Source organism: Cajanus cajan, chromosome 7 (genome assembly GCF_000230855.2).
Source record: "Cajanus cajan strain Asha chromosome 7, NIPB_CcT2T_4, whole genome shotgun sequence".
In the NCBI taxonomy this organism is placed as follows: Eukaryota; Viridiplantae; Streptophyta; class Magnoliopsida; order Fabales; family Fabaceae; genus Cajanus; species Cajanus cajan.
Window position 1 is genome coordinate 3,051,855 of NC_138523.1, and position 25,290 is coordinate 3,077,144.

General features: G+C 29.7%; 1 protein-coding gene across 1 annotated transcript; it reads right to left on the bottom strand.

Annotated features, from left to right (window-relative positions):
• Nucleotides 1–14,771: 14,771 nt before the first annotated feature.
• On the bottom strand, nt 14,772–25,079 carry HCAR (coenzyme F420 hydrogenase family / dehydrogenase, beta subunit family). The gene is made up of 19 exons (XM_020366981.3): nt 24,928–25,079; nt 24,755–24,836; nt 24,213–24,297; nt 23,648–23,759; nt 22,345–22,429; nt 22,193–22,234; nt 22,001–22,079; nt 21,067–21,118; nt 20,902–20,964; nt 20,660–20,757; nt 20,451–20,486; nt 20,302–20,363; nt 20,134–20,161; nt 19,242–19,321; nt 18,966–19,035; nt 18,826–18,883; nt 18,478–18,542; nt 18,298–18,392; nt 14,772–15,283 (listed from the first exon to the last, which is right to left on the bottom strand). The coding sequence occupies exons 1-19, from the start codon at nt 24,989–24,991 to the stop codon at nt 15,193–15,195; spliced, it is 1,347 nt and encodes a 448-aa protein (XP_020222570.1). The 5' UTR covers nt 24,992–25,079; the 3' UTR covers nt 14,772–15,192.
• Between the last annotated feature and the right edge of the window lie 211 nt (nt 25,080–25,290).

The following is a 25,290-nucleotide window of genomic DNA, read 5'->3' on the forward strand; positions in this document are numbered from 1 at the left end:
TCGTCAAAGTGGGCTGGGGACCCGTGGGCTAACCCGGCCCACCTTGAAAACGGGCCGGGTCGGGCAAAGTTTTTTTGAAGTTTTATAGTAGGTGGGTATATCTCAACCCGACCCACTTTGACCCGGGCCACCCGGGCTGAACCCGTGGTGGGTCGTGTAGCCCACCAACCTACCAATTTTTTTTTTTTTGCAATAAAAATTTAAGTATGATTTGTAGTTAATTTTGTATGATGGGATATTAAAAAAATTTATTTTGGACTTTTGTCATGATTTGTATTTAATTTTGTATGATGAGTTATGACTTATAACTAATAATGATACTAATTTTATGACTATTATGTTAATTTATAATTAATTTAAAATTTTGAATTTTGTTGATAATTTTTTTTTAACTTTTGGTGGGCTGGTGGGCTGGCTTGTATAACCCACCAACCCGTGGTGGGCCAGGCCGAGCCAATTTTTTTTTTAGAAAATCAAAAGTGGGCCGAGTTGAGTTGGCTCGTTTTCAAAGTGGGCCAAGGTGGGCTGGCCCACATGGATCGGGTTGGCCCGTTTTGACAGCTCTAGTTGTGATGAGACTTAGGCTTCAGTTGGGCATGCTCTGATAGGATATGTGACATCGGGGTATAGCTAGGCTTAGTTTAGGATTTCATTATTATTATTTTGTTTTGGAAAAACTCATGTTTCATTTTCTTATAAATTCCGCATTTGACTATGATTTAATTTTACGAATGTGAATTCTCTACTCTTATGTAGTGGAACCATTGTTTTAATTCTAGAGATTTTATTTAACCCAAGATGTTTTTATAATTATTATATATGTATGTTGGGGTAGAGGGTGTCACACAAACACCATAAACATCCAAAAACCTAGAAAACCAAAGCAACATATTCAACATAATTGCCACCAATGGGCTAACCAACTCAAAAATCAACAACTACAACTCAAGATAGATAAATTACAAAATTTTCCTTAACTCAATTGCTCTAGAAATCAAAGATGGAATTTTGGTGAAGAACGATAATCTATGAAACTTGTTGTACGACAACTTCTATCTATTTCTAGTTCCTTAACTTCAATCGTTACTCTTACTACACAAACTTTACTCCAAGAAAAGATCTAGATGCTCCTGATAAAGTCAAAAAGAAAAAGGTTTTCCTTGACTCCAAAGCTTATATCTCTAAAACTTCTCTTTAAAATCCAAAGAAATGAACTTATGAAATTCAAGTTCTTTGAAAACCTTATATACCTTTTTCAATTCTCAGTCAACTTTGACATCAACACAAAATAAGTCTAAACAACTAAACTCATAAGAATTTCTCAATTTGTAGAGTTTTAATGTGATACCCTCTACCCCAACATTAATACACAATAAATGTAAACAATAATATTTTTTTTCTTTTTCTTTTTGAGTAAATAAAATATTTCATAGTTGACAACATTTTTCATGGATAAAGCAATTGTCTCAAATATCATAAGGTAGAAGATTTACATTCATAATTCATAAATCATAAAATGTCAACATATAAGTATCAAAACTCAAGAAATCATAAAAAAAATAATAAAGGAAATATAGATTAATTCCAGTAAAGGTGGCAGTGCCTCCTAGTTAGGAATTAATTTATAACTTCCAAATCATGTAATAAAAATATAACAAAGATGCACACTTTGGCCTTTCATCAAGAACATTCAAAATTACAATTCTCAACATACACTTTCCTTGGATTATAGACTTTATCTACGTTATACCTTCGCTAGAAATTACAAAAGAAAAGAAACTAAGGTTATTAAAACAATAACATCCTAAACTAAGCCTAGCTATGCCCCGATGTTACATCCTATCAGAGCATGCCCAACTAAAGCCTTAAGCCCCATCAACAACATCCTCATGATGATGATCACCTGCAACATAATTTAAACATGTACAAGAATAACAAGGGAGTGAGAAATATCTCACTCGGTTTCAGGTGCAAAAATAAAGGTTAGATAGCACACACACAAAACAAACATAAGTCACATGTAAACAATACACATACACAATCAATATCACATGATGTCATGGACTCGACTCATAAATGCATGCATGTGGCGCCATACAGAAGTCTCACATTTCTCATCATTTCATCACATAGCTTGTTACATCACTAGTATGCGGCCTAAGCGGCACACTTAGAATAAGTCATTTCATCACATAGCTTTTACATCACTTGTGACCCTAAGGTACACCTTGTTAGCTTGTTACATCACTGGTGACCCTAAGGCACACCTTGTTAGCTTGTTACATCACTAGTGACCCTAAGGTACACCTAAAATATCTCAGTACATCACTGGTATGCGACATAAGCGACACACCTGGAGTTATATATGTATATGATGCATGTCGTACATTCACTATTTTATTAACTCAACATTTCACTTATCACGGAATTTCATTTATTGCCTCATGTCATCATTTTTCATATTCTTATAGTCATAGCTTATCTTAATAGCTCATTCTCATGTCTCTTGTCATTAGTTCATATTTCACATAGTCATGTCATAATTATTTCTCATAAGGTCCGCATAGGAATTCACAGAGCACTCTTATTCATATTAAAACTTATTTATTTTTAAAATTAATTACATATTCATTTATCACTTCCAACAAGAAACACAGTAGAACAAACAGAAAGTAAAATAGAACACATTTATGTTCCTAGAAACATACATCAGGCAAGGGATTGGGGGCCAATCCGACTACCCAACAATTATTCCCACATCCCCGAGCGAGGTTCTCACTCCCCCCTTACCTCGTTAAGCAAGAGCTGAAACTAGAGCAGAACCTTGCTAATCTCCTCCTCTGAATTCCCTCTTTCTTTCTCTCTCTCTTTCTCTTTCTCTCTCTCTCTTTCTCTTTCTCTCTCTAAGTTTTTACCTTAGTCATTTATAATTTTTCACACCCCTCCCTCCTATTTATAGGCATTCAGGGGTGGCCGGAACGGCCCGTTCTCAAACGAGAATGACCCGTTCTGGACCCATCCGTTATATGCAAATTTAGAACTAGAACGACCCGTTCTCAAAATCAAAACGGTTTGTTCTCAAAATTAAAATGGTCCGTTCTGAGGTTGATTTTAACACACATTGACCATAATTGGAATGACCCGTTTCTAACTTGGATTTTAGGCCATTTTATTTGTCTGGAACGTCCACTTTTTGGAATGCCCGTTTTGCTTATGGGAACGGTCCGTTTCGCTTTTTGGAACGGCCCGTTCTAGACCTAAAAAAATAGAATTTGATTTTTTATAAATATTTAAATTATAAAAAAAATCTCTAAAATGTTCTATAAAACTCCTTTAATTAATAAAAATAACTATAAGAAGATAATTTTCATAAATATAAAAATAATAATTATTAAGTATTATATTAGTAAAAAATTCGAGATGTTACATTTAAAAATAACATAAAACAACATAGCAACTTATGTAGCATAAAACAACATATGTATCACACAACATGCAATATAAGATTAGCACATAACAGAATGTTACATATAATAATAATACTAATAATGATAATAATAATAACAATAATAATATATAATAAGGCTTAAATACGTTTTTAATCCCTATAAAATAGTGAGTTTTGACTTGGTATCTATAAAACTTTTCTTTACTTTTCATCCTCCTAAAATTTATAAACATTATTTTTTGTCATCGTAAAATGAATAAATTTTGTTTTTGATCTTGGTAATTTTTATTTTATTTTCATCCCTTTAAAAATTTGAAGTTGCTATTTTTTTTATCTCTAACAATCACTTTAAAGTTGTTAAACACTAATATGATATCACTAACAATCATAGGTTACACCTAAAATGGTCACTTAACTTATTAATAAAAAAATGTAGTTAAAAATAATCACATAAAAAAATAGGAACTTAAACAATATAGCTCCAATTTTAGATGGATGAAAAATAAAGAATTTCTTTTAACAAAAATTAAAATCAAAACCTTTTTAATTATACAATGATGAAATTCATATTTAAGCCTAATAATAATAAATGTAACAATATATCATGTGTACATATTAGATTGTGTTGGATTGAATTTGAAAATCAAAACTGATTATCAACTTGTACATAAACGACTTTGAATGAATTGGATTGAGTTTCACTTAAAAACTAAAAAAAATTCAACCCAAAGTGATTGAGTCGATCGAATTCAATCAATTCAGGTTTATGGGTTACTAAGAGCGTGAAGACTCTTACGCTATTACGTACAAACATGCACTATAGGGTACACGGATCGGCTTTACACATAGTAGTACCAAAACATAATCAGTACAGTTGTCCACAACTCTAATTAACCAAATTAAGTAACATTTTTCTTAAGTACATTGTATTAACTTTATTAAATCACATAACTAAAATAGAAGGAATGTCTTTTTTAGAATAAGATCCTGGCATATCTCCTTTGGGTGTGTATAGTATGTAGCTGGGGCTAACAAATCACAGAAAAGACTCCACAGTTTGGGCCACAAGGATATGAAGGAGTTGCTTGATGAGGTGACTTTGGCTCCCAAAGTGACAAATATTTAACATCGGAAATGTCAAAGATGATCAAATCTGTAATTAATCCCATAAACGATTCTCAAATTACCTTAAAATGTTTCATTTTATATCAATATTGCACGAAAGGAGAAGCATATATAGCTAACATTTCAGTAATTAAGTTGATTTCAAAAGTATAAAAGAAACAAATAAAATGAATAGCATGTAATAAAAGAAAATGTATGTCCAAAATATCACGACTAATGAAAATTAAGGTTTAATCTTTTGAGATATAGACATTTATTTAAAAATAATAATGTTTTTCGATTGATAAGGGTACTAAAATTTAAGTTTTGAGTTCATAGTTAAAAAAATTAATTATTTGCTCTTAGTCAAAAAGCTGATCACATATATTTGTAAAAGTCCAACATATAACTTCTTCATTCTTAAAAAAGTTTATTTCAATGTTTACATTAAGGTTTCACTCACTATTGATTGGCTGCTCCTAGACACATTTTTCGTAAAGTGAAAATACTAACAATATTTACTCTCTTACACAGTTGTTAATACTCTCTTTTATTATTGATTAAAAATCAAATATTTTAGTGAATCTTTCCACTAAATCAAAAGAAAAGATCATTTTTTTAGGTTCGTTCCTGGAGTATCCACCGCCGACAGCAGTGACTAATCTCCTCGCTACGTTGGAGGCACCTCAAAGGGTGGGATAGCTGGCCCCAAGATTTAACGCGGCTGCATACACAAGGCAGGATTCGAACCCCTGACCTTGCTTAAGCGTGGATCAACCCCTACCGCTGAACCACACGCTTGGGGTTAAAGAAAAAAAAAAAAAAAGAAAAGATCATTAAATGAGATAAAAAAAAATACTAGAATTTATGATGTTCAATAAATTTCTATCAATAAAAAATTATTGTTAGAAAAAATATCATTACTATTATTAATTCTTTCAATAAATTTATCGATCACACGAATCTGTTTTTGTAAATAATGTTGCCACAAGTGTCTTGGTCCACACATTTCAAACCAAATAAATAAGGAAGACAACCCATGATAGATAGTTCCTATGGATTGCAAAAATTCCATTAACTCGATGGCCCCATCTGGATGCTACTCTCGCAGAATTGCAAGTGGGATATCCGAATCTGTGGGAGCAGAAAACACACCCATCTATTTATACACTTATAGCACAGTGTTACATGTCATAGAACAAAGATTTACTATTAGAATTTGATTCATGTACATTAATTACAGTATACAATATGCACTGCACATACCGTACTTCTTGTCTCACTCACTCTAGAACTTCCAAGGTTTATCATAAAAGCTATGCAGCCACATGACAGTCAGCAATGGAGGAAAGCACATGGGTGGCACCACATATCAAAACCCCATTCCTCCATGTTGTGTTCTTAATTTATTTTACCAATCATATTTGAGTACTATAAAACATATGTTGTAATCATAATTATTAGAATTTTATGATTCTTGATTCCATGATTCAATATGATTCGTATCATTTGATGAATCTTAGATGATTTTGAATTTTATGATGTATGATTGAATTGGTGTGACTTTGTATTATTGATAGATAATCATATGATTCAATCATTTTTTATTAGTTGCTTGTATTTTTTTCCACCAATTCTTATAGAAGAAATTGAAAAGTTATTCAAAATTTAAACTGTTAAATGAATGAACAGTATTGAAAATTTAAACTGATAAATGAATGAACAGTATTGAACTTATTCTATTTAATTATCTTATAACTCTGTTTATTTGTTTGTTTTTGTTCATTCAATACATGCACTCTATCTAATTAGTTATTAATTAGTTCTATGAATTTTAATTTCATTTTTATAGATTGAAGGTTTTCACACTCAAATATAACTTATAAATTTGTTTGTTGAGACTTGTCAGAACTGTAATTATTTTTAATTATTAAATTATGTAAAAAATCATCTTTAATATTTTTTTTATTTTATACATTATTCTTTTAAAATTATATGAACTACATAACAAAGAATTAATGAAAAGTGAAGATTTTGTATTAAATCGTATAGGAAATGAGAAAGAAAAAATATTAAAAGATGTCTTCATAATTGATATGCTTTTTCATTACAAAGTAATATTTATAATTTTTTATTATCTTTAATATTATTCATACAAATACTAATAAATATTTTCGATGGTATTTATTTAATTTTTAGTATGTTATTTCTTATATATTAAACTCAATTCTTATTATATACATTATATATATATATATAAGCAACTTAAGTTAAAATAAAACTATTATGTATCAACATTATCTTATTGTTATTATCATCACAAACATAATCATTATTACAAATTTTACTATCACCAAATAATTTAATTCAAAGTTATTAATTAATGTTGTTCTTTTGTTTTTGTACATGCAAATGTTCTTATTTCAATCACTCACAAATATGTTATATGCATATCAATTAATATATATTACTTCATAATTCATATACTACATTAATTTATTATATATACTTTTCATTAGAATACTATATTATATATTACTATGTATTATATAAATTATATATTATAATTTAGAGAAAAAGATAGATCCTTATTAATTATTTTCTAATACAACTCCTCTCAAAAGATTAAAAAGTATTCTATACTTAAAAGGATAAAACAGGCGATAGAATGATTACGGCCTTTTTTAAAACTCTTATGATTTATAATGTATTTAATAATTCATTATTTAAAAAAGTACATGTCATTCAAAATTTTAATAATTTTTTAAAAATTAAAGTATTTCTGACAAAAAAAATTATGATTAATCATTCAATGAAGATTAATTTTTATTGAAACATTAATCTCTCTCGATAAATATTTTTCTATGTATATAAATTATAAATCAAGTCACAAATTACACATATTTATGATATAATTTTATCTATCAATCATATCACATTTTGTTGGTATAATTTTAATATGATTTGATAACCTTAACCGTAAATTTAAATTAGAAATACTGCTTACCTAATATTTGTGAGCTACAACCGACAATAATTGTATAAATTTTAGTTTGATTCAAATAAAACAAAGATAGAGCAAAAAGATTTTGCTAAGATGCCCTCAGAGCTTAGGCGCCACAAGATGCATGATAATTTGATACATCAAGTACATATATGTTTCTATAAGGATTTTCTACCTTATCTAAATGTTTTTATTGCAACATTATAAAAAGAATTTAATCATAATAAACAAATATTCATTTACGTATAGATATTGAGTAATAATTTAACATTTTTTATTTTATTTTTAATACATTACTTTAATATAACGACCAATCATAATTATTACATTAAATGGGTTCATTATTAATAACGAAAGCTAGATAACTAGGGATATACTAAGTTTATAGAAGAAATAAGTACATATGAACATATATATATAACATGATTATATAAGTTAAACACCTTTGTACTAATATAAGTCATATAAATTCATGTATAGTAATCCCAAAATCAACTAGTCCAATCCAACATGGAAACAAAAGAGTAAGTTAAAGTTTAAAACACATGTAAATATAGAAAACAATACCATAACATATAACATCATACCAAAAACATATATGAAAACTAAAAACTCCAAAGTCAACACATATATCTCATCTAAATCATATCACACTAGACATCTAACAATGCATATGAACACTCTACAACATATGTTATATGCATACGCCTCAAATAATACGTCATTACACATTCACTTACAGAAATCTCTTAATAGCATAAATAGTCTAAGTAATTTCATCTTACTAAACCAACCCAAATGTTTTCGCACCTAAGATATCAGCTCGATCACATCAAAATGAGATAACAATCCCTCCTATGATTTCTCAAGTTTTGTCACTTATACTAGGAAAATTTGGTTCCACCACTAGAAATGGTACAGCCAGGTATAGTTGTATCATGACCTTGGCATGCATTACCAAGTCGCATATGGAGTTAGTCCACTGACCATCCTCAAGGGACCATGCAACCTTTCCAAGTACTTGGTTAAAGGTTGTAGCCATCAATCTCCTACCTTACTCAACCACTAAATAAGGACCTAAAGGAGACATCAACTCACCTCAAAACTCACTTTAAGAGATAGACCTACTCAAGGAGGGTTTTCCAATAGTAGTCTACTCAAGCACCACTCCAAGATTCCCTATGTGGAATCTTTAATTTTCAAAAACAATTTTCTCTCCCCAAGTCTTAAGTTAGTCATCATTCCTTATGTCTTACGCATTCTCGACATTCACACCTCACCATACATCATCTATATGCATCACATATAGTCAATACATATAAAGATCAACAACATTAGGCACATATACAACATACATATGTTCATCATCATTCAACACCATACAAACATCTACATATGTCATATCCAATCAACATACATAGAACTACATCCTTTATACTTCATGCAACATGCAATAAAACTCTTACATTTTACTCATGTTCATGATACAATATTCCAAAACATACCCATCATTCAAGCATCTCACATCCAACGCCACTAAGACAGGGAACTATTTGCCTCACTCACGCCCAACGCCACCTAAACTATATTCGATGTGATCGAGGTGGAGACACCCTGGGACCTCACGCCTAGTGTGGTCAAGCCCATGCCCAATGTCATCTAGACAAGGAGTTTCTACCTTGATCACGCTTGGCACCACCCAACTAGGGCCCAACGTCTTCAAGTCAATGAGTTTTCATGCTCTCACACTTGGCACCATTCAAATCACACTCGGCATCATCTCAATTCGAGATGAGTCTCTCTCCTCATTCCTAGCTAGCGTCACTAATAATACATTTGGCATGACCAATACAGAGACCCCTGGTTGGAATTGGGCCCAATGCCACGAAGGTGCACCTAGCATGACACCAAAAATCTACAATTGCATATTTCAAAAACTACCTCAATCCACCTGAAAACTAGCCAAACAAAACATGCAATGCATCCAATAGTTTTTATATATCATTCATAACTCCATTCCAAGTTCAAATAACACTTGCAACTCAATTTGCATCATTCACCAAAATCACCCCCATGAACTCAAAACACTAAGAATTCAACATTCACCAAATCTCAACTCATTTGCCGAACAGTCAAGAATTTGAAGCAAATCTAAGTACATACAACTCAATGATTAAGTAAGAATCGAGTCTAGTTTCCCTTACCTAAATTCCCAACCACCAAGATGAAGAAATGAGGAAGAGGAAGAGAAGAACTCTGAAAACTTCGCACCCACACCAAATCCTCAACTTCGATAACTTCAAATCTCCACCTTGGGGATCAATAAGAGTCTTTCACGCCTTCGGAGAATCTAGAAAGAAGAGAAGAAATATTATGGCTTTAGAGCTTTTCACCCTATTTTCCCTCTCTAAGGTCTCTAAGAAATTGAGTTTATAAGACTCTCTCAACTCAATCTAGATACTATTACATTTAACATAATTATTTATATACCACCTCCCTTTAGAGTCAACTGAACCTCTAATCAAAGACTATAACAACTCACCCAACTCAATCTAGATAAAATGTTACATTTAACATGATTATTAATATGATAATGTATGTTATTATATTATTAATATTATAATTATTCGACTTTTAATAGTTTTTATTTTCTAACATAAAATACTTTTTTGGAATCTTTTTAATTTTTTATTTATATTTAAGCTTAAATATATTTTTAATCTATGAAAATTTAGTAAATTTTTATTTGAGTTTCAAAAAAAAAATCTTTATTTTTTATCTCTCTAAAATTTATATGTTATTTGGTTTAAGTCATTATTATTGTGTAATTTTTATTAACTACTTATGTGTTTATTAAAAGGTTAAGTTTACAATTGTATATGATATCATATTGGCAAGTGACATCTCTAAAAAATAATTATAAATTCTTAATATAAATTTTATTTATTTACTTTGAAATGAACATTAGAATAAAAATTAATAAAAATATATTAGATTTTAGGAAAATAAAAAATAACGAAAAATATTTTATAAAAATCAAAATCAAAATTTGTTCTTTATATATGGATGAAAAAATAATAATTTTAAATTTTAGATAAATAAAAATTAATTTTTTTACAGAAATCAAACCTGACCAAAGTATTTGTAAGTAGTCAAAGTAAATAATCTCTATATATATAAACAACTACAAATTAATTAAAATAAATAAATAAATAAGTTAATTGCAAAAATAAAATTTTCAGGATTACAATCATATTTAAATTGTTCACAAAATTAAAAATGTATTTAACTCAATTTGTAATATTTAAAATTGAAAATTATGATAATATAAAGTGGAAAAAATAAAATTTTCTTTATATTTTTAAATAGTTTAATTTTTTTATTTATAACTAGTCTAAAAATATAATTTTTTCAATTTAAACTTTTGACCTAATTTTAAGAAATTGTTTGTTTCTATATTTTCTGTTTGTTTTATTGTACTTGAAAACAAACATTATTATATATTTTAATAACTTTTTCAAATAATGATAAATACTAAAAATGTGCATTAAATTTCGGAGCATATTGAGGATATTTGGATTTAAAAAAATAGAGTAAATAATATGTGAATTAATAATGTAAGTATTTTTACATCGTCTTTTAAATACAATTTTTCATGTGTGACAGTGATAAGTTATTGGTTTTTACATTAATCTTAAAAATCACTTTGTCGATACTTTTTTTTATGGATTGATCACATTTTATACTCTGGATGTGTATAAATTGAACTCATAAAAATACGAATTAAAACCCTGCATGGATGTCTAATACTTCGCATATATAATATCGTTTAGATAAGTAAATTGGACAATCAGAGTCTTAAACATATTTCTATATATTCAAATTTTATCAACAGTAGATGTTGCTACCACTTAAAATTCAATTGAATATATATATTTTACTACTTATCCATATAAGATTAGTAAAGACAAAATTAGTAAACTAAATTTTAATTTTGATGTGAAAATTAAATGCACAATGAGAGTGACAAAAGAAATTGAGAGTAAGATTGAGATTTAAGGTATTCGTGCTTGATAATATAAATTAGAATTTTAGCATGTGTATATTTTAACTAAATTATTATATATAATTAAAAGTTATAATAAATTTTATATAAATAAATATTATATTTAAATATAGAAATTTTATTAAAAAATTATATAAATAAATATTTCAAATATATTAAATATATTTTAGATTTAAGATAAATAATTTATATTGCGATATCAATTATTTTTTATTATTCAGAATATATTTTAAAATATTAAAATTTAATTTATAAATAAATATGATAAATAAAAAATAAATTTCAATTAGAAAAAGAGTTATAAGAATCCCAAAATTCCTCTCATCAAAGAATAGGTTTTTAAAATGCTCTTGCACAAAATTATATGTTGTAGTGTGTAATATGTTCCAAAAATAAATTATTAATATTTATATACAATTAAAAAATATTTTTCAAATATTATTAAAAATTCTTTGTGTTGGAGTGGGTAAGACTAACACATTTGGCACCTAATCTCTTTTGCCTACTTGGATTTCTACATGGTATAATTGAAATTAACAATTTTTTTCCATCAACTATCCTATATATAAAGGGGCTTTTTCACAATATATAGTGCATACTTATTCTTCATTTTTGCAAACACTTCACCCTAACATTGACTTTACAATCAGGGTCAATACAAGTATCAAGTGACATTATTTAAGGGTCCTTAAGATTGTCATAATCATCGAATGCGAAAGTCACCAGAGACACATTTCCCAACTCAACATCACAACAAATTAAAACAATGTTAATTGTTATTTTCAACGAAAATAAATAAATAAATAATTCTAGTATAAATGTATAATGTTAGTTCCCCGTATATTATGAATTATGGTTTAAATTTAGAGAGACGCTCATATTTAATATCTAATCCTATTTTAAATTAGATTGTTTTACATGGAAAAAATACATGTGTGGGAAACGCATAAAAAAATTAATTAGGTCCTTATATCTTCCTCATTCTTAAAATATTTTACACACTTATAATAAATAAGAGAGGAATTCGGAAGTTAAAAATTATCTTTTTAATATGTTAATATTAATTATTTTTTTAATTTATATGTATATAATCTTGAAGATAGATGAAAAGGAAAGGAATGGCCATAATGTAGTAACAATCCATTTTAGGTTGAGTGTACATTGTTACCATTTTTGGTATCATGATGTAAGCAGAATTATCACTTGCACGTGTTATGCCTGCTATGTCCATGCATTACAAGATTTATCACATCACGTCCTGTGACTCCAAACAGTTTCACGTATCATCTGGTAGGTATAAGTTTGTTTCTGTGTTGATAAGATTTAACTCATTCACAGTATTTCGTTCAAAATCTCATTGCTATATTGAATATTATGAGAAAAAAGGTTAATTGAAGAAAAAACGACACAAGCATAAAAGTGAATTTGATTGGCCTCACAAAGGGAGCAACGAGAAGTACACAAAAATGATCATGATATAAATGAAACCAACATTGGTCGTAACTGTGGCATGGTAAATTTAACTCATAATCTCTCAAGTTTTCTTTGACTATAAAGATGATCTCGTCAATGGAGTACTCAATAGTTCTTTTCTCCCTATCTTTAGTGTTTTTTGCTTCTCCAATAAATATCTACTTCTTAAGAGGTGTCTTGTATCGATTTAACCTAGCAATAAGGCTTCATGACCCTAATTTTTTGACTTGTTCTCTTGATCCTGGTCTCATCATTTTTCATTTTGTCCATAATCTATGGTTTATGCATATCTCAAACTTATCTTATCAAGTAACGATTTACTTCCCTTATTTGGAGCTTCAATTTAATCAAGGCAATTGGCTTGATGACTCAATGGTTACCTTCCTAAGATAAGCTTGGTAGGCTTTCGATAACAAGGCGTCATAAGTCGGGTTGAGATATGTAAAGGTCCCATAAATATATTATCTTGTAGTCTTATGCCAAAGTTCATAAGTTTGGCCAATCAGCCACAAGCCTATGAGATAGGTTAGCCTTGTGCCTAAGATATGAGTCAATCATAGGCCTTGAAAGAAGGTCAATCATAGATCTAGAACGATATAAGTTTAATAAAATTTTATTCAATAATCTTCTTAATTTTCACTTACACAAATTCCTCTTAATTTATAGTGTCGATATTTTATATTAAGCATAGTTTCATTAAATCTTAAAAATGTGAATATAACATGTACTTAATAATATCAACTTCTTGGGTTATCAAGATACTCTTGTGCATACTCTATTGACTAAAGCAAGTTTAAAGAAATGTCTTATTAATGTTGTCATTTGAACATGTTTAATTCAACTTTTTTTTGAGAAAATAATCGCTTGCTTTTTATTTCATAAAAAAAAATAGAAATACAAACTATTATTTTTCCAAAACAAAAATCATCATTCTATACAAACGCTAAATTCAACAGGGCGCTTTAATAAAAGAATTTATAAATTACAATTTCATTTCCAAGTGCTAACAACAAAGTCAAATCTATATGTGCAACACACCTGAGTTTCATTTGCAAATTGTGCCTCATAATCCAGTGGAACCAAAGTGGTATCCAAACAAATATTTCTTTAAATATAAGTGATTTTCGGGTTTTATGGACAAAAAAAATGATGAGAAAAAAAACCATATTAAAGATGATTTATCAAAAAATTTTAATTAAAATTAGTTATGGACACAAATAAATATTTTATACTAATATCATGGATACTAGACATTTTCATTTATTTTTATTTACTTTTTATACTTTTCCCATAGATATTTCTTAAAGGATAGATTAAAACTAAGTTCTGTGAAGTGATTGTATAAAATATTTACTAACTTTATCAATAACTAATATTTGTCAACAAAAAAAAAAATTGATTGATCACCTTTAGTGATCTTTTCTTTCAACTACTTTTTTTTTATTCACAAAATTCGAAATCAAAACTCTAATTATGCGAATCAATTTTAATACCACTCAAACCAATAATTTATTAATTTTCTTTAAAGTATTAAAAATTACTAAAGTAAACTTTATCACTTAGAACAAAAGTTTTCTAAATTCCCATAGTCGGGAATCAAGCTTAAAAGTTAAAACAATATATTTAAATCTAAATATCTGCCAACTGTATATACTTAGTGCGTTAACACATCATGCTAGGAAATCATATTCAATCACGTGTTTTAATATGATGCCACAAAGGTAATAAATTGTTCCCACATTTTACTTGCTACAGCTCGCAAAACAGTTGTCTAAAAAATGGCAAAATAGTTTTACACGGCTCAAAAATAAGTACACTAGTAATGAGTAATTTCGAATTGAAATCTTCATATGTATGAATACTCCATCCTAAAGACTTTCACGTGAATCAAGGGTTGTTCAACCCGCTAATCACTTCTCTTTGAATCTGGTATCCATTGCACAAAGCTTATATACTTTATCCAAATATAGGCTATGATGCCAATGCCATGTTCTCATGAACCACTTGAGAGCAAAATGGTAAGTAGAGAGTAAATGCATACTTTGAAGTCATCTATTCTATGGCACTGATTGGAAGGTGATAATATATATGTTAGAATCACTTGTCAGAAAGCATCTTCTGAATTTGACCATTCTGGTTGTACATATCCACAATTTTCTTAGCATAGCTAGGCATGTGCCTGTCGGCCCTGCATGCATTTACATTTCAACAATATAAACAAATTATCCATGACATCAAAGTAAGGGTTGCCATAAATTATCCTAACTTGAAAGAAAGAAAGAAGGAAAAAACAATTTCTGAATAATGAATGTTATTTCATGATTTTATAGTAAGGGGGATATATCTGATGAGATTATTTTATGATATTTGTTTGAGAGGATATTTTATGAAGGTTATTTTATAGGGTTATTACACAAACATACTCTACAATGATGAGATATTGTCCGCTTTGGGCCTAAGCCCTCACGGTTTTACTTTTGGACATTACACAAAAGGTCTCTCAATTATTGAAGTATGTTTATGTTATATAAGTTGTTATTTTTATCATATTTTATTGATGTAGGACTTGTTTGTATCCCAACAATTCTCCCCTCAAACAAGAGACCTAACCTTTCATGCAGCGAAATCTGTCTTTATATATCACTTTATCATTATCATTTTTTATAAGGGTTATTGGTTGTCACCGAATCCAACCTGCGGCTCTGATACCACTAATGGGATTATTTTATGGTATTTGTCTAAGGAGATATTTTATTAAAGTTATTTTTATAAGGTTATTATACAAACATACCTCACAATGATGAGATATTGTCTACTTTAGGCCTTAGCCCTCACAGTTTTGCTTTTGGTCATTATCCAAAAGGCCTCTCAATCATTGAAGTATGTTTATGCTATATAAGTTGTTATTTTTATCATATTTTATCGATGTGGGACTTGTTTGTATCCCAACAATATCTAATAACCTAATTCAGGAAATTCAGTAAGAGATCTAAACAATATGATCAAATCATGCTTATTTAAAAAAACTTAAGTCTTGTCTATCCTAAATCATTAAAATGGCTTGTTCACTATTTATTTACATATTAAGTCCAATAGTGTTAGACTTAAGAAAGTGTATTGAAAAAACTCTAAGTCTTACATCAATCAATTAAAAATAAGACAATTAATAAATATATAAGTAAAGACATCCTTAATCTTACAAGCTAATTTTATAAGATTGAGTTAGTTCCAAACCTACTATTCTAAGAATGCTAATGATGTTAATTAGGTTTCATATCACTATGAAGTTTTTTAACTTTTTTTGGGTTTGCCAATGAGATCTTGAAACCACTAAAGAGTGTCCCTCACAATCTGTTTGGTGCTCGTGAAATAGCGTTAAAATGGTGTGGAGAAAGAAGAAATGGTTGAGAAATAAAAATTAGAAGTTGAATGAAGAAATGGGTGAGAAATAAAAATTAGAAGTTGTTTGGTTGAGAAGAGGCGGTGAGGAAAGAGAAAGAGAAAAAATATCGTATGTCCCGTAAAAAAATTCAACACATGAGAGGCCGGAAATACCAACAAAATTGGAGAAAATGAGGCGCTGGTACGGTTACTCGATCATAATCCATTGAAAACAAGTTTACTTTGATTAAACTTGAAATTTAATGGATCGAAATCCAATCATTTGTTTTTTTCTTCCTTGTTTCTTTTCTAATTGTCTTAAACCGAACACTCAAAAATTCACTCTATTTTTAACCTATTTCCATTATTTATTTCTATTTTTCACTTATTTCTTTCCTTCTTACTTAAGATATTATTATTGAAAACATATGCCAACTTAAGTCCAAAAGAGCTGTATGCTGTATCTATAATAAGACCATTATCTAATTTTTCCTTATTGTAGTTACACTCTATCTCCATATTCTTTGTTCCATCACACTGAATTGAGCTATGAGCAATGCGAACTTGTTTTCACAAAATAGCTTTAAAAATAAAGTCATTAAGAATAATTTTCATCCACAACTCATAAACCCCTAAACCATAGCATAAAATTTTACTTTTGCACTTCAGCTTGCAACTACACTTTGCTTCTTATCTCTCCATGTCACTAAATTTCCACCTAAAAATGTGGTTTGCTAAGGTGGATCTCTTATCAACTATGTTGCATAGACAAAGCTTGGGATTATTGTATCCCAGAGTTTGATATTCTTTCAGAGCGGACATGCCGCAAATGCACCATGGACTCGGCGAAAGATCGTATTCGCATAAACCGAACACATTTTCATCACGACACCTACAAAACGGACATGTCTCCATCCCAATGCACATGACCCAACTATCAGACACGTAGATTTGAAATTTTTTTATAAAAAAGAATAAATTTCAATAAAAACAGAAACAAGGAAGGGAGGAGTTGGTATTTTTGTTAAAAAAAATCTTGATTAAAATAAAAACAAGATGAGAATCATTTTCATCTCTATTTACTTAATCTTCACGTAACAGAAAAGAAAAAATCTCAATATAAACATAAACAAGAAAATTCCCCATAGTAGAATCAAGGAAAGACTAAAACATGGGGCATTGCAGGCGATGAATTTGGTTCTCTTGATGATGATAGAATTCTTTAAGATTCCAATTTGTCTCTTGATGAACCAGATTTAGAAGTTGTTTTCAATGATGATGACCAAGAATGAAGATTTCCCATAATATTTCTATTTTTTTTTTACTCTTTATTATGATGGATTTTGTTAGATTTTTTGTTGTGGATTATGATGTTTCTTAGTCATCTGTTTTTGAGACTTAGTAAATTATTGTCATATCAAAATATATATATATTTTTTTTTGTCATGTTATTCATGTTATATATTATATATATATCGTGTATGCATGTCCTATGTTTTTTAATTTTGTTGTATCCTTGTGCCATGTCCAAATCCGCACTACATAGCTTATCAATAACCAATCCTAAATAGTTTAATTTGTATCTCCCCTCTTCTCTGAATACCCTTTTTCTTGGGCTTTCTCTTAAATACTAAAGGAATCTATATTTACTGCCCGTAAGGGTTTCTAATAATCTAACCTAAACTAATTAAGGAAATACAAGGAAATAAAATCTAATAGAAACTGTGCAAATTAAACCTGTCCTAATTAGAGAATATTAGGAAAGAAATCTAAACATGATCAAATCACATTGTTAGTTAGGGCTCACAAGATCCAACATACCTTTCCTTGCCCCACAAACGATTCACATGAAGATAGTTGCGAATGGTATGATAATCAAGTGAATAACGTGCAAATTCAAGACCCTTTGGACCAATCTGAACATAAAAGCCAGAGCCAAAATATCAATATATTGTGCAAAATATACATGAATCAATGGATGAATTGATATGAATCTTTTACCATGTTTAGTATAAAAGCCAGAAAATTTCCAATGAATTTTGGGGCAGGCTGAGAAGGACCTTTTCCTGGTCAAGAATTTTGAAGAAAGAAGTAATCAACTTTGAAAGGTTACTAAATAGTACTAATCAAAACAAACAGAAAATCCATTTATCACAAAGCACTAATCGTGAGACCTATGTCAAGAGCCAATACATGCCACAGAAAATCCTATAATTTCTTTTTATCAATAGGAATTACAACGACAGCAAAAAGACTCAAATCCAAAACTTTATGCATACTACCTCTACTCTCCACCATTAGACTAATCCTAGTGTTTTGGAAAATCAAATGAATACGAATGTTATATACCTAACTTAGCTTGATCATCAGCCTTTACAGTCTCCATAACAAATGGTCGCCTATTCCCCTGAATCAGAAGAAAAAAATCATTCTCTTTATTTTAAAATAATAATAATAATATGCTTAAATGGAACAGAGCTGGTAATTACAGCACTAATTGTTGGACTGATCTCCAGTAAGTTCTCTACAAGACTCAACATCTCTCTTCCGCGTTCATTCCTGTCATATCAACAGCAAAATATGCAGGACTCATATCTTTTTTACCAAATTGTAAGTATGTAAACCTTCAAGAAGGAGTAATGCGTGACTTTTTAGGCCAATAAACATTTACAATAACTAAATAGAATATATAGACCAAAAGATATTATGCAAAAAAAAATAAAATAAAATAAAATACAGTTGCATGTTTTAGTCAGTGATGTTACCTGACTGTAACATATTGTGGATGTTGTGTCATGCTGGTTCCAGAATATTTTGGCACACCCATATATCCAACTACTAAGTCCTGAAAATTATTTTTCTTTTGTCTAATAAAAGTTTCTTACCATGAAAATATGCACAATCAATGTAAACATCGAATAAAACAAGTCCAATAAGGACATGTCAAATTGACAATGAAAATACAGTTCTTCACATTTCAGAAAATAGAAAGTAAATGGAAGCTGGTTTCTTTTTTTTATCAAATTATGGGTATAAGCATGAAAATTTGGTTTCTGTATTAACAAGATCAATTTAAGATTGTATCAAGCATGAAAATTTAGTTCTTACAAGAGGATAAAAAAATGCATGAGTTTTATAGAATAGAGAGAAGTGAACTAATACAAAGCATCAGGAAGAAAGGATATATCAAATTCATAAATCAATACAAACTATTTTATATCCTACAATATTGCAAAAAAAATGCATACATACAAATCAATAAGTTGTCATAAGTCATCTCATTGTCAGACTAATTGTCATCTTAAAATGCATTTTCAGACTAAATTTATGCTGTAAAAAAGGGCACCTAAGCAAGTAAAAATATAAGAGTAGCTACATATAATTCCATAATACCAAACATATTGATAATTTATTATGTCTTCCATGTTTGTCGAATAATTAACCAAAACCAAGTTTGACATGATTTTTTACAATCAAGAAAAAAGTTTAAATATAGAAAGTGATTTAACAACATATGGTGAAAGAATTTGGAATGTAAACAGTTTATACTATGTAGACAACTTCACAAACAATTAGAAGAAACTAACACAATCCTCCTAACTTCAAGTAAAATATGCATGTCAAAAGGACAAGAAGGTCAAGCAAATAAGGACTTACAGCTAAACCATTTGTATAGTCAAAACAGCTGCAGGGAGAAAAGAGACTCTGACAACTTAGTGCAACATATAATGATAGAGGAAATAAGAAATTGAAGTAAAAACAAACTCATGATTCTTATATATAAATTTCAAGCCATCACATTAGACAGAGTAAAATAACAATCACCTGTAACAAGAAGGGGCAATCACATCAACCAAATCATTTGCTGGTAGACAGAAATAAGGAACCTGTTTAAGGTAAAATTTGAAATTGAACAGAGTTGCTTGCCTGTAAAACCCATGGACATAGTAAAATAAAGAGAGCTTTTTCTTTACCTCTTCTATATGACCATCCAAATGCTTCAAGTGAACCTGCCAGAATGTTTGAAATAATTGAGTAACATAAAATAAACTTGATAATACAGAAAGATGCTATGATAATGCATTATTCTAAATAAATCAATCGGTGCTTCTACTATAAAAAAAATTATCAGTTTATTTGTCCATAACTTCTCTAAACAGAAAGGATTTTTCAGCAGAAAAACCTTATAATCTTGCATAAACTCATAATGTAGAACTGTTTCTGGTGATTGACTCGCAGCTTTTAGAAACTTATCCAACCCTTCCCTAGTACCATTGTCCACTGTGAAATGAGAATTTTAGTACAAGTATATTTTATTTCAAAAGTGTGCAAAATTAAATAGATCCATTAAGAAATTATTCGTATTACAAATTTATCAACATTCAACAAAATGATTTATAACAAAACATAAGACATTTCCCATACCACAATTTGTGCCTAAAACATAGAGCTTATCCAAATTCAAGTGGTGTTCCACAGATCTTAATGCTGCAATCGAAGAAATTATTCTGCATTACAACATTACAAGTCACAATGGAGAAAATGATAAAAACTTGCATAAAAATAAATACATCTTTGTAGTAGTGATACCTTGCACCTGGCAACCTACACCACAGAAAAGAAGACGCTTGACACCTGCAGCCTATCAATAATGAAAATTCAAACAGACATACTATGAATATAAAAGGTTTCCATTGAAGAATACATCCAATAAATCTAACGACAGCTGGAATTAAGGAACCAGACAGAGAGGTCCTATATATAAAAATATCATGCAGTTGACAGGTTGTCTTTTACTAGTGTCATGATGTCAAAATTATGACCTATTTATCATTGGACTTTCTAGAAGTTAAAATTTCCTTTTATACATCTAAGACCCTCTTCACTCAACGACTACTTTACAGATATCTCTCTCATCTAAGAGACGGAAATATAAGTCATCAGAAATATCATGTTCAAAGCAAAGAATATAATTTTGAAGGACCAGTCACTCAGACAAAATGCCAAATAAACAAAAACAGGAAGAACAGTAGAACCACAAAGGAGAATGTAAAACCAGTCTTGAAATTAAATGTAATGGTCTCAAAACCATAGAATGGATTCAATTCTCTCCAAAGCCAAGGGGAAGAGAGTGAGTAAAACATATGCTATCATTTTGTTCCCACAGCTCATACAGAATGCCAAAACAACTGAATCTCACAGAGAATATCCTTAAATTTTAAAGAATAAGTAGAAAAAAAAATGAGATTACTGAAGAAATCAAAGATAAAAGTCAAAATGCCCTTAGTCCTCATTCCCATATATGAATTAACATTATTATATCAACATATTTCAACCACTAGTACAACAGTCCAATTCATTTACTAGCCTTGATCCATTTGAACAACAGCTTTTTCGGAATCATTTTCAAATTTATAGATAAGTTTATTTGCATAAATAATTTGGTGCTATATGCAACTGAAATTCTATACAAGATTCATCCTAGATGGTGATAAATTCTCTAATTAAAAGAGATTTTGCACACCTCCACAAGAGCAAGAGTATTGAGGTTAGGTGACAATGTTGGCTTGACACCTTTAGCAGCCAACACTTCTTCAGGTGTCCTACAAGAAATTTGAAGAAATAAACAAAGAATGTGTTTTAATAAGAAAAACAAAATTAATATAATGATGGAAAATTAACTTTAGATCCATTTGATAGGGAAAAAAATGCAGACCTTGCTAAAACAGGTCGAGGAGCGAATCTATCATCAGGATCACTATGAAATACAAAGTTTTTATCAAAGGCATCAACAAAGAAAAAGTCAGTGTTAGCAATAAAAAGTTAGTGATTTATTTCCCATCTAGAATTGCAAATATGTTCCATTACCTTTGTACACAAATGACAGCCTCCACCATGCCTGATTTAAGCATTTCTATTGCAATGGTTGTTACTATCCCAGTCCATTGAGCTCCTATAAATAGAATTAATTTGATATGTAAAACATAGTCCCAAATCCAAGGCCTGCATCACTTGGAAATAAATAGACTTGTGATAATAGGCCAGTGTCAAAGTCAAATAAGGAAAACTTTTGATATATGTCCATGCCAATATGTTAAAGGTATTCTTTAAATCTTTTTTAGGCCAAAAAAAAATGTTCATTCTTTCTTCATCTTGAATAGGTGTTTAGACAGTCATGAAAAACTCGCCCCTTTGTTTCTCAGACTCTTCACCGTGAAATTGGAAGCAAGAATTAAAAAAAAAAAAAAAAAAAAGACACTCTCTAGGGAAGGGCTGGATAATATTAATGATTTGGAACCCTTGATTGTACAATTCAAATTACCTATTACCCATATATAATCACCTACCAAAACTGCAAATTAGGTGGTTTTCTTCTATCAATGAAGAACACAGGAAAAAATATAAAGAATAAACATCCTCATGAGTAATAACGTCTTGGCTTCCCAGTGCAGCAAAAAATATAAAATTAGCATTCATCAAATTGGTCTCCAAATTAGTCGGATTCGTTCCACATTACTCTATTTAATATTTCTAATAAGGTCAAAATAAAACAAATTTGAATCATTCAAGGACTAAATGTATGCATAATTTAATCAGGGACTAAATCACTGCTAAGGCACGTCAAGGACAACAATAAAATTTCCCATAACAAGAAAACCTTTAACTCCAATCATACTTTTTGACGTTGTGCTGTATCTAAAACCTCAATAGATTATTAACATCAACATATACGAAAATTCCTATTTTCTTGTACCTACTCTAATTCACATCATATTCCTCACTCCTCAAAATTACTGTAAAGGACTACAATAAATGCAGCAACAAACGGAAATAATTAGATCTTCACATGTTAAAGCATAAAATTAAAAAGGAAATCTGTCAATTTGAGGGACCCCAACTGAAATCCAGGCAAACTACAAACTACAAGAAACAAAATCTTATATATCATTTAATTACTAAAAACAACTCCAAAGTTGCAAGCAAGGAACAAGTGTTTATCATCATAATATAATGATACTGCTTCAACTCTGAGCATTAGATCATCTAATGCATAACAAATACACTACACTCAAAGACCCACAAAAATGATACAGCATCAAACTCAGAAGAATGCGGAAGTAACATAGACATAGAAACACAAGTCTTCTGTTTTTAACTCAGAAAAGAATACCTTCCACAGGGTTAAGTTTCCGAGCATATAACAGATCCTCATATACCCCTAAGTAGGTCTCATCCAAGCTATCTGTTTTCCTTCCTCTACCATGAACAACCGGTTCCAATCTCTGAAAGGGAAAACAATTGTTGAGCATAGAAGCAACTTAAGATAGGCAAAACTTTCTCCAATAAAGACTAACATTCTGGTCTTAACTATATATCATCTCTAAAACTTCCAATCAGTAGCAAAGCACACCAGAAAATAAAAATATTTAGGCAATGTTTGATTTTTTTCATAAAAAATTTGATTTCAATTTCCAAAGCTGAAATGAAAAACAAATAATTATTGCAAATTGAAATTCCAATTGACGCAATTTCTTATCAAGTTCATTAGAAGGGGCTTAAACCAAAAAATTTATGAAATTGTTCAACCAACTAGACGAGGAAAATTGACAATGACATGGATAAGCATCATCAAATTTGAAATATTTTATTAGCAATAAGAAAAGGGCTCCACCTAGTTTATGCATTGCATCTAAGTGTAAGGATGTATAAGCAATAGAGGAAAGAAAGCAACTTACTTCAATCCTAGACATTCCATCTCCCAAGAAAGCACATGCATCCTTGACATGGGCAATGTAATATGTATCACACAACCCACAACGACTGTCCCAAAAGAAGAACAACAAAACCAAACCATGAGAACTGGGAATAACATGGAAAATCATGTAGCAACTAGAATATGCACCACCACAAATAAATAAACATATGGGGTAACACATACACACATGTAATTATATTTTGGATTAAATACATTTTTAGTCCCTGAAACTTTTATAAATTTCTATTTTTAAGTCTCTGAACAAATTTTATGTGATTTTACTCCCAAATTTTGCTGCATGAACAAACAATTTTGATATCAGAACCAAAACGTTAACTGGAAAAAAAATGTTCAAATACTAAAAGTGAATATCGAAAAAAGTTCAATGACTAAAATTAGTAAAAGAAAAAATGTTCACGGACTAAACACAAAAATTCCCGACTAAAATCATATTTAATCCTTACATAGTTATATATTTCTCCAATTACCAAAAAAAATGAAAACATTCATATAGTTATATACCTGCAATGATCTTTAGCAGGGTAGGAGCCACCTGGTGGGATAGGTTTGGACCTTCTCCTCCAATCTTGTTTCAAAGAGGTATCTGCTTCTCAAAAAGATGGGTGAGAAGACAATGAAGCAAAGTGTATATGCATGCATAGAAGAAATTAAAGGGTTGTTATGCACAGAGGTACCTTTGGATGAAGAAGAACGAATGGAGAGGGATATAGGTAGCGAGCAAAGGGATAAGGAAGCCATAGTTGAGTTGAACTAAAACTCAGATTTCGGAGTGACACAGGTTACTTACATTGTTGTAGCTTCTGCTCCACATCTTAATAATGATGTGGCCCCAACATGCCACGTCATAACAAATATCTAACAATTTCTCTTGCATTTTATTTTTAATCAAAATTGACCAAGGAATATTTAATATGTTTTATTAAATATTTCTAATTATTTAAAAATATTAAATATTTCTAATTATTTAAAAATTATTGTAATTTTCAGTGAAAATTTTTTACCCAACGATTCTTTAACTAGTGTCTTTAGGACACTTA

What these genes read in the sequence shown, in the direction of transcription:
- HCAR (XM_020366981.3), bottom strand. Translation starts at nt 24,991, where the DNA reads ATGGCTTCCTTATCCCTTTGCTCGCTACCTATATCCCTCTCCATTCGT. An exon ending in TCGTTCTTCTTCATCCAAAG is followed by an intron (nt 24,837 to 24,927) that starts GTACCTCTGTGC and finishes TTTGAGAAGCAG; the next exon opens with ATACCTCTTTGAAACAAGAT. An exon ending in TGGCTTTTATACTAAACATG is followed by an intron (nt 18,393 to 18,477) that starts GTAAAAGATTCA and finishes TTTTATGTTCAG; the next exon opens with ATTGGTCCAAAGGGTCTTGA.